This window comes from Alnus glutinosa, chromosome 7, assembly GCF_958979055.1.
Source record: "Alnus glutinosa chromosome 7, dhAlnGlut1.1, whole genome shotgun sequence".
Taxonomy (NCBI): Eukaryota; Viridiplantae; Streptophyta; class Magnoliopsida; order Fagales; family Betulaceae; genus Alnus; species Alnus glutinosa.
The window spans coordinates 23,233,066-23,244,018 of NC_084892.1; the positions used below are offsets into that span (position 1 = coordinate 23,233,066).

The 10,953-nt window shown below is 38.1% G+C and overlaps 1 protein-coding gene across 3 annotated transcripts; it reads right to left on the reverse strand.

Moving 5' to 3' along the window:
* Nucleotides 1-934: 934 nt before the first annotated feature.
* On the reverse strand, nucleotides 935-10,292 carry LOC133872539 (serine/arginine-rich splicing factor RS2Z32-like). Of its 3 annotated transcripts, none has more exons than XM_062310085.1 (7): nucleotides 10,203-10,292; nucleotides 3,886-4,005; nucleotides 3,148-3,187; nucleotides 2,917-3,012; nucleotides 1,904-2,094; nucleotides 1,682-1,777; nucleotides 935-1,551 (listed from the first exon to the last, which is right to left on the reverse strand). In XM_062310085.1, the coding sequence occupies exons 2-7, from the start codon at nucleotides 3,996-3,998 to the stop codon at nucleotides 1,149-1,151; spliced, it is 939 nt and encodes a 312-aa protein (XP_062166069.1). In that variant the 5' UTR covers nucleotides 3,999-4,005; nucleotides 10,203-10,292; the 3' UTR covers nucleotides 935-1,148. The 3 variants fall into 3 exon arrangements, with proteins under 3 accessions (XP_062166069.1, XP_062166070.1, XP_062166068.1); XM_062310086.1 differs by having other exon boundaries at nucleotides 1,904-2,091; nucleotides 3,886-4,008; nucleotides 10,203-10,283; XM_062310084.1 differs by having other exon boundaries at nucleotides 3,886-4,008; nucleotides 10,203-10,283.
* Nucleotides 10,293-10,953: the final 661 nt, after the last annotated feature.

A 10,953-nucleotide genomic window follows, 5' to 3' on the forward strand; every position in this document is an offset into this window, starting at 1 on the left:
GGACACATCGCATCATTATTAGTGCCAATGTGACATTTTGACGGTTTTTCATCAAAATTTTAAACAAAAGTTCAAACTGGAGAGTTATTTGTCGTTTATACTTACTACAATAAGTTTTAAGTCACTTTTTAAACTCCAATAAGCTAATTGCAAATCATTTAAACCCTTTTCATTTTCAACTAAATTCATCTCTGACCATCCAATTTCAGTGAAAGTTGTAACATTTTCTTTCTTTATCTTATTCCTTAAATTTTATTTTATATATATATATATATGAATAATGATATAGGCAAAACTCTTGTTCCACATTCAAAACTCAAAAATGTGAACTTTTAAAAGTCATGCCACATTTATGAGAATAAAAAAAGAATAAAAGTCTTGCATATATAACTACGCCCACCACAAAAGTTACCCTTGATTGTTGTAGTATCAAAAAACGAATTAGAATCCTTTCTATTTTATAGTTAAAATTAAATTTAATATAGTTAATATATTGTTATATCATTCAAAATTTTTAAAAGACATTGATTGAATAAAACAAAATTTCAGTTCTGAAATGAATCCCCTTAACTTAATTAAAGATTTTGATCAAATCGAGGACCATTAAATACACGATTACGAAAATAGTAATGTAGCGAAGATCTCATATAGAAAATTATACAAATTCATTTACTATTCATCTCTCTTTTTTAAAAAAAAAATAATAATAATTCATCATTAAATTTATAGAATTCAATATAAATCTTAAAAATTGAAAAAAAATTTAATAATAATTCATTATTAAATTTGTGAAATTCAACGTAAATCCTAAAAATTCAATGAAAAAATTAAATCTTAGTAGTATAAAAATAGATAAGAAGAGAATATCTAACAGCAAAGTCGCTAGGCATTTCCATTAATTACTTCCACTCCCATAAAGGGGAAAAACGAAAAAGAAAAAGAAAAAGAAAAAGAAAGATTCTTAGAATTGACGAAAACCCAAATCTCAGCATCACAAATTTCAACTTGCTCATTCATCCCAATAATGTTTACCCAGTTTGAAGTTGAATTACTATGGCAAATGCACATGAATACAAGCAGGTATTTGTTCTTCTAATAGATCCCCATGTATATGCAAAGAGACTTTAACTTTCTCCAGCAAACATATTTCAGGGTGACATACTGGCTCTCGGAGACCGGCGGTTGTCACCATCTTCATCAATAGGGCTCCTATCATCATTAGGGCTGACACTGCGGCCATGGCCATTAGCTTCAGGACTTGGATAGCTCCTGCCGACAGGAGACTCTCCTTCAGGGCTAAAAGGACTTCTGCTCTTTCTCCTAGGGCTCTCACTGTAAATGGACCCATCTTGCTCAGCAGCCAATCTACCATTTTTTGGAGATGGGGTGCGTCTCGCCTCCTGGGGGCTACCTTCATCAGGACTTAGGCTCCGTTTTCTCCCCTTTGAGGGAGGTGGACTTTTCCTCGGCTCAGGGCTTCTGTTGCGAGGGCTCCGTGATCGCTCTTCACGCTCGAGGCTTCTCTCTCTCCTTAATGGGGATCTTGACCGGCTGGCAAGAATACAATTACCAAGTTAATTCGCTGAAATCTGCCCACCTCATCATTTTCATACGGGCTTGAGGTATGTTCGAACTATTTAGTATTTACCCACATCAAGAAAATGAACAATCCATAGCTCACCTGTAGCTGCGGCCTCTGCTGTAACTTCGGCTACGGCTTCTGCCACGACGAGGGGAGAGTGATCTACCCGGTGATAATGAATAACTTCTTCCACGCCTGCAATAAAAGTAGACCATAAGAAATGGAATGTGCTCCATGTTTTTGCAATAGGCAGTTTACACAGGAACACATGTGCAAGCAGAAGCAATGAAGTCAGCGAGTCTTAGCAAAAAAAAGTTTTACTTTATCTTCTTGGGACTGTTCTTGCAGTTCTTTTCTATATGACCTCTTTCTCCACAACGATAACACTTGTTCTTCCAGTCTCCAGCTTTGCAATCACGGGCCCAATGGCCATCAATGCCACAATTAAAGCAGCGTCCAGATCCAGGAGGGGGACCTCTACCCAAAAGTTCTCGGGATCCACGTGGCCCCTGCTACATGTCAAAGCAACAAAAGAGGGAAAAAAAAAAAAAACTCAATAAGATTTTGTATATAGAACCCAGTTTAACCCAAAATAAGAAAGAATGAGACAGAGAGAACAATTTTTTGACGGGAAACTCCCCAAAGCAGGGCAAGGCCACTTCGTATACCCACCCCTAAAGGACAAAACCCAGAACCGTGCAAGGCGTCCCCCCAACGCAGATCTGGTAAAACTCGGCTTCGTGACCTTAATGAATTATTTGCAACCAAGGGGATTCAAACCTTAAAATCTAATGGGAATGCTACCAAGTCCAAGACCTTCACCCTTGGGGTTAGGATCATGAAAAACTTTAACATGGGAAACCTAAAAATGATAAATCATGCAATCATAAGCTAATATAAATGAACAAAATCCATATGAAATTAGGCAGAATAACACAACTAATGCATAATTTAAGACTTCCGTATAGGAGATAAGGATCTTTAAAAATTAGACCCCAAGGTTCCCAATTAGCCAGGCACTAAAGTAGTCATGAAAAGGATGAGAGAGTAAAAACAGAGGAGATACATTAAATCTATCAGATGATAATAAGCAGCCAAACAATTATTTAATTTTGTAAAATGTAAGGAACTAATTTTTGCAAAAGCTATAGCATTCTACATGCAATAAACTTGTAATGTCAAAAAATTGTCTTGTTCAGGCCATGAGTAGTTCAGCTGTCTATGCTGGTACAGTAAACAGATGCTTTGGCCAGGCACACCATATGATTGCAAATATGCATTAAAGTTTGATAAAATGTTTGACTCATGAGAATCATGAGGTTCAAAGAGCTCACCCCCTTTGCAAATTCCACAATAACACGGCTTCCATCAAAATCCCGTCCATTTAGGCTATATTGAGCATCATCAGCATCTCGGGGATCACTAAATTCCTGTTAACAAGAAGTGAGAGCAGAAACCAACAAAGGGACATCCATATTTGTGAAATCTATAATTGAGTTCTCACAAGAAAATAAGAGCAAAGCACTGCCTTGACTAATATAGAAAATGGAATGAGTAGAACTTACAACAAAGGCATAATCGCGCTTCATATCCACATCTCGTACTCTGCGGAAATGGTTGCCAGAAACAGTAAGGCCATCATTACTTAACTACTGCAAGTGTATGATACTTCGCCCCTCACAGACGAACTAAACACCAGTTTGAGATTGTTGCCATTTGCATAAAAACATGCTATAACATAACAGAAAGAATCGCCAAGTTCCTTAGACAAGAATTTCCACCAAGGCCACCCTCCCACCAAAAGACCCTCCTGGTTAGGGCAAAACCCCCAGAAACCTTCAACAAGATCATTCAAGTTAAATTACAAGGACACCTGGGGGAAATTGTTCCCACACAGAACATGATGAATAGTTAAAGGTCATCCACACGCAAAAAAAAAACTTGGCAAAGACCTAAATTTCCCCTACACTTCGAAGACATACTCCACATCTCACACCAATCGCTTGCTAGTTTAAGGACTTACTATGCAATTCACATAACAACTTAACCTGATATTAAGGATAATAAATAGATAGGAGTAATTATTGTTCTTTCAAATATATAGCACGAATTATGACTTCATCATCCAAAACACAGCCACCTTCATAACACATTCTTAAATAACATTATATATATGAGTCAAACTACGTTGATAGCATCATTACCAAAATAAGGCAAGATTATTATCTACATTGATCATAAAATGGACATAAATTTTGAAAGAGTGATAAGAGAGAGACTAAGCATGGCTGAAAAGTAATTACCTCCCATATCTGCTGAAAAGGCGTTCCAGATCACGTGAACGTGTCCGGGAAGACAAGCGACCGACATACAGACGTGTCTTACTACCACCATATCGATCATCATAACGAGGCATTTTCACACTACTACAAGAAAAGCATAACATTAGCAACCACAACAAACCCAAATAATGCAAAAAAAATATATATTATTAGAGCTGAAACCTATACATAGGGAGTCCCTTAAAAAATACACCGCAAGGTTCAAGCAAAAACAATAAGTCTACAACCGAAGGGATATGAAAACCGTCAAAATGAGCACACACTCGTACAATTACTACAAAAATAAAAATATAAGCTCCAGAATAGACAACTTGATGCCATTAAACGTGGCAATCATTTTTCCTCTTTCTCTGCATATTGTCCACATAAGGCAATAAGATAAAACAGTATGGCTACTTTCCACAGAGACAAAAATGAAGTTCAAGATTGTTTTTAATAACTAACAATGAAGTGAATACACTCAAGTTTTGAACAATTCCAATAAATACAATGAAACAAGTAAATTTCTCGCTTCTCATTTCTATCATTTTGCAATAAACAATCACAGTAGTAGGATTTGAAAAAAATGCCTAAGCGGACAAACATTATCAAACCCTATAAAAGTGGAATAATCCTAAGAAACTTAATACAAGGGAAGTCACTGTCCACAGCCCAAAGGTATTGCGTGCTGCTCTTCTGGGCCAGAATAAGGACCATGTTTACTTCCTACGTCCTGACTGCTGGGGGCTTTTTCTCTCCCCTTCTCCCTTTCTTCTTGTTGTCTCCATCACCAATGTTGTCCTTGGAGGTCCTGTGGTAGACTAGCAGAACCAAGTTCATGGCTGCATGGTTCTTGATTTCATGATGAAAAATATATTCTCATGGCCGCATTATCAACTTGGTCATCCATCTCTTTCCATTTTAAAACATCAAGTAGGTAGACTTGGTCATATATCCTCTTTGCTTGTGAAACATGTCAATTCAGTAAACACTGTCGTGTCTTTCCTGTCATGGTTGTTGGTCGAGTTCTTAATCCGTTTGAGTTAATCCACTCCAATAAATTTCAATACTTTGTTGATGACTACTCCCACATAACTTGGTTATTTTTAATGAAAAATTGTTCAGAGTTGATGTCAATCTTTTAGGGTTTTCGTAAGGAAATCAAATTGAATTTGGTTAGAAAATTCAAATGTTGAGGTCTGATAATGCCAAAGAATACGTTTCACATTCATTTACATCCAATCTATCTAACAAAGACATTATACACCAGACCACTTGTCCTCACACACACCATAACATATTGGTGTTGCAGAACGAAAGAGTCGACCTACATGATGTTGTCTAGGCCCTCTTGTTTCCATATGTATGTACTAAAACGTTTTTGGAGTGATACAATTACTTACTACATGCTACCTCATCAACATAATGCCCTCCTCTATTCTTGATGGAGTGTCACCTTACTCCACCTTATTCCCTTCTTCTCTAGTCTTCTATTTGCTAGTTGATAAAAGTTGTATCTTCAAGGTTTCTTCCGATCGGACTCACACTCACGTTCTGCATCGTACGTTAGTGAATCGAATTTTGGTGTACCAAAAGATTTCTAATTCAAATCTCTTGATCTTAAAATATTAGAAAACACCGAGCGTGTACTGATTCTGTTCCGTTTGACACATAAAAATTTGTTGATAAAAGTTATATGTTCAAGGTTTCTTCCAATCAGACTCGCACTCACGTTCTGCATCGTAAGTTAGTGAATCGAATTTTGGTGTGCCGAAAAATTTTCAAATTTAGACATCTCGCTCTTAAAATATTAGAAACACTAAAGGTGTACCGATTCTGTTCCATTTGACTAGTTTTTGTGTGTTTGTTATGGCAATAATCTTGGCCCAAGTTTTGATAAACTTGATCCTGGTTCCACCAAGTGTCTTCCTTGGTTATTCGCAGACTCAGAAGGGATATCAATGCTAGTCTAAGACCTTGCAGTCTACTTTACAAGTGTAGATAACTTTGATGAGTCTAAGTCATATTTTCCTTTTGTAGGTTCTTCCGAGGAATATGGGTTTGAATTTCCAACCTATTCTATCTTGTTTCCAACCCCTAGTCCTTAAACCCTTCCTCCTCTATTCATGTACCATACACCGTCCCTTTACTCCAACATCCCCAACTCTAATAGAAGTATATTCCAAAAGTCCACGGCCGACCACTCCCATGTCTCCTCCATCATCCTTGTCATCTACAAATCTTGCACCATATATTGCTTTTGATTCCCTTCTCATTGCTCTCCGAAAAGGTACTCACTTCTTTGTTACTTAGCATCCCATTGGAAACTTGTCCAACCCCTAGTCCTTAAACCCTTCCTCCTCTATTCATGTACCTTACACCGTCCCTTTACTCCAAAAGCCCCAACTCTGATAGAAGTATATTCCAAAAGTCCACAGCCGACCACTCCCGTGTCTCCTCCATCATCCTTGTCATCTACAAATCTTGCACCATATATTGCTTTTGATTCCCTTCTCATTGCTCTCCGAAAAGGTACTCACTTCTTTGTTACTTAGCATCCCATTGGAAACTTGTCTCTTGTCAATCTTTGTATCCGTCCTTGTCCTGTTATATTTCAACCCTTTTTGGTGTTTCCCTTCCAAAGACCATCTAGGATGTACTCTGTGAAGTCTAACCCATGCTTATGGAGATCCATGGAATTGGAAATGTGAGCTTTACATCAGAGTGGGACTTGGGATCTTGTTCCCTTACCAGCTGGCAAACATCTTGTTTGTAGTAAATAGGTTTTTACTGGCAAGTTTCATCATGATGATTATGTTAATTGCCTCAAGGCTCAGTTGGTTGCAAAGGGCTACACACAAACTTATGGCATTAACTAAACATCCTCTCCTGTAGCCAAGATCTCTTCTATTCATGTATTGACTTCTCTTCATCACCACATGATTGGCCTCACTATCAATTGGATGTTAAGAATGCCTACTTTCATGGTGATGTACTTGAGGAGGTCTATATACATCAACCACCTGGGTTTGTTGCTCATGGGGAGTATCAAGGTAATGTTTGAAAATTGACGAAGGCAATATATAGGTTCAAGCAATTACTGAGAGCATGGTTAAGGAAATTCTTCAAAGTTGAAATGGAATTTGGCCTTCATCGTTGTCAAACATATCAATCGGTTTTTCACTCGCATATTGTTGTTCAATAAATCCAACTGGTTGTTTATGTAAATGAAATTGTAATTACTAGAAGTGATTCTAGATGAATCACTACATTAAAGTAGTTTTTACATTAGCGCTTTCACACCAAAGATTTGGGTAAACTTCGATACTTCTTGCAATTGAGGTCGCAAGATCTATATCAATTTTTATTTTTATTTACGGGAAACCCCTCCAAGACAAGGGACTTTCTTGTACATAACCCCATTTCTTGTACATAACCTGTTGGGCAAACCCGAACCCGTGCAAAGCGCCCCCTCAAGTTATCTTAGAGGAGATATGTACTTGACATCCTTAAGCATACTGGATTTCTGGGTGCTCAACTTGTTAATACTCACATGGATCCAAATAAAAAAACTCTTGAAAGATGATGAAGGCTTGTTTCAAGATCCTAGCAGAAACGGTCAACTAGTTGGGAAACTTAATTAATTATCTCACTATCAAAAGGTCAAATATCTCATAAAGAATTAGTGTGGTGAGTTAGTTCTAAGAGGCTCCAAGACTCACATTGGGATGTTGTTATTCATATTATTCAATACATGAAGAAAGCCCTAGGCCAAGGCATATTGTCTAAGAAGAATGGTTAACTAATGCAATCTGGGCAGAATCACCATCGAACAAAAGGGGAAATCTTGTACCATGGAAAAGTAAGAAGCAAAATGTAGTTGTCTGATTGAGTGCAGAAGCCGAGTATAGAGCAATGGCTCATACTGCTAGTGAGCTAACTTGAATACAAACACTTCCTTCAAAAGATGAACTTTCAAACACCTACTCCTATTCCACTATCTTATGATAATCAAGTTGCTCCACACATTGCCTCCAATCTTGTGTTCCATGAGAGGACCAAGGCACATTGAAGTAGATTGCATTTCATCCAAGTTAAGATACAGAGCGGAGAAACATCCCCAGCCAAGGACCAGGAATGGAAGGAGGAAGAAGAAAGCCATAACCTTGCTCAGCTCCCTAAAGTATCTACTCCATCCTCGCCTTTCACGACCTTCTGGCAACAAAATGAACCCTCTCCAACATCCCACAACTTGAGTTGCCACCTCCAAAAATCTCTCGGACTTGTTGCCTCCCCTCTTGACGGTGACAGCATTAGAAGCCTCCCGAGTTGTTCCAATGAACTCTTCGACTCCAAAACTCCGCAACACATCTTCAATTGTCTCAATCAACTAGGCCACACACCTCGGGCCCAAGGAGAAAACCCCAGCAAAACCTTTCCTCCTTTCCTCAAGCCAGAGCTCCGGCTTACCTATTTCCAACGAATAGGAGAAAGAATTGGCCTCCACAATGAAGCAGTTCTCCAACCAAACCTCACACGGCCTACACAGAAGAATAACGTTTCATTGCCGGAGAAGATGAACACCCAGATCCAATCCCAGCGGCAAAGAAACCTTCACAATCTAAACAAAACGGACCAAAGACGCTCCTCCACTACAAAAGCTCAAACCCCGCAAATCGGCCGAGCATCGATATGATAAAACTAAGCAGAACCCTAGCATGACGTGCCTACATGTGCCACCGCTACAGTAGAAAGAGGAAATGAGAACAGAGAGTAGAGGAGAGAGAAGAGAGCATATTTTTAGAGAGAGAGAGACATCTATTCCTTGATTGCCACTTCTCAAGAGTTCCCTAGAGAGAATCCCCATGGCCGCTTAATTCTAACCTCTTTGCATCTTTCAATATAGCAGAGTGGGTAAGAGAGATTATTTTCCCTCATTCTTTGTTAAGTCTTACTCATAGAGATCCTCACTCCTTTATGTTGTTTGCAGCAATAGCCTGGATCTAACTTGGATGCTAAGTTATAATGTGATCCATGGTGCTACAACCCCCAACTCGATCCTCTTGAGAGAGCAAGCAAAGAAACTTCATAGAGAACACTTGGCAGCCTAGAGCTTAGTCCCAAACAAGGGTGTAAAGATTGAAAACTGGGTACCTCCCCTTGAATATTACACTAATTCCATCCTGGAGATCCAATCATGTGTGAAGCTAGAGATGCTTTACTTGCCATTAGATCTATTGTGGAGGAAGGGGTCAATATATCATAGTACATGGTGACTCACACGTGGTGATCTTGGCATTCCTCAACCACAAGCAACCGTTGGACTAGCAACTGGGCCCTTTTATCTCTGAAGCTCAGTAGCTTCTACATGCTATTCTTGTCTGGTCCTTCCGTAAAACTTATCACAATGCTAATTAGCATGCAGATAACCTTGCTATATGGGCCACCTTCACTTGTCAAAGTAGAAGCATTACCATAGAGTCCCTGCCCCCTGTTGTACCTCTGAGTGACCGCAAGCTCCCTTATCCCCCGCTCTCCTCCCTTTTCCTTTGTTTTCTTTGCTTTGTTGTTTGTTTTTTTTTTCTTGCTTTCTGTTTGTTGTTGTTTGTTTGCTAATTGCCCATTAAAAAAAATGAGGTTCTCCATGAATTATGTGGACGATTTTTTGGTGGGAGGGTGGGAATCTACACAAACTCAAATTTCTGCCCACATGATATCACATAGATAAAACAGACACTAATGTTGAAGACAACATAACTCCACCCATCACCACCAAAGCTCAAAAACCAGATAGCACACCCTCAAATCGCTTTGCTCAAAAGCCTTAAGCAGTGAAGCTACATATTCTTACACAACCATCAAAATCAAACCCTATATAACCGAAACCAATGATCTCATCGCTCAGTTTCTATGTACATAGTTACGCACACGATCATACATATATCAAATTCAGCTAAAAAAAACTAGGATTAATAAAGCCCTGATAAAAGAGATAAATTCAACAGCTTTAATGGCAAAGATCCACCTCCCTAACCTTTCTCCCATGTACTGGCTAGGAAAAAAAAAAATCGACAGCTTTAAAGCACGGTTGCATAAAAAAATCTCATCCAAAACCAGGAAAAAAAATCAAAAAAATCTCACATCACAGTACTTCATGCCAAACATGTGTCGTATAAAAAATACAAAGGTAAATTGAATAACAAATGGAGGAAAAGAAAAAGAAGAAGAAATAAAGAAATTTTAGGACCCCTTTAAAAGCTAATTGACAGGCAAGGCATGTAATTCTTCACAATTCGTACCTTAGAAGGTGATGAACAAGAATTCGTTAACCCTAGCGCTTTCGAACAGAGACTTGGCTGCTGCGGATATTTTTTATTTATAGAACGAACCGTCACTTCCTACGGCCAGGATGCCTCCTTTCTATTAATCGAACGGTTCAGATCAAATGGAAAAACGACATTTGCTCACGCGGTTCGCGTGCCTCCCCGGCCAATGAAATCTTGGCTTCAAGCGTGTGAGGTCGACCAAAGTTAGTGGTCCTCGTCTTTTACTTTGGATTCGGCTTGCCTCACTGTCTCCCTTTTGTCCGATTAGGATGTTCTACAATGTCAAATAAATTTTAAATTTTCAAATTATATGAGTTCATGTATTTTTTTATATCGAATGATATAATATGTTATTAAGGCAATAAAAAAAAAATTATTTCAAAATACATTTTTTATTACTTTTAAAAAAGCGTTTCTTCTTTACTAAATCAAAAGACAATTTTTTACCCAAAGTTTTTATACGACATAAAGTGTGAAAACCTAATAAAAATATACTCAATTCTTATTGTAAACATTTCATATTTTTAATATGTAGCATTTTTCATGCCATTCGATGCATGAAACGACCTAAATTCACATAATTTAACTATTTCGACTTGTCAATATTCAAACACTAAGGCCTCGTTTGGTTCGAATAATAGACCCTTGAAATATAATCATTGTTCTTATGAAATAATTATTCTTTTATTTAGCAGGGGTCTATTCATTAGAATAGTTGAAATAA

What these genes read in the sequence shown, in the direction of transcription:
- LOC133872539 (XM_062310085.1), bottom strand. Translation starts at nt 3,998, where the DNA reads ATGCCTCGTTATGATGATCGATATGGTGGTAGTAAGACACGTCTGTAT. An exon ending in CTTTTCAGCAGATATGGGAG is followed by an intron (nt 3,188 to 3,885) that starts GTAATTACTTTT and finishes CCATTTCCGCAG; the next exon opens with AGTACGAGATGTGGATATGA. An exon ending in AGCGCGATTATGCCTTTGTT is followed by an intron (nt 3,013 to 3,147) that starts GTAAGTTCTACT and finishes TCTTGTTAACAG; the next exon opens with GAATTTAGTGATCCCCGAGA.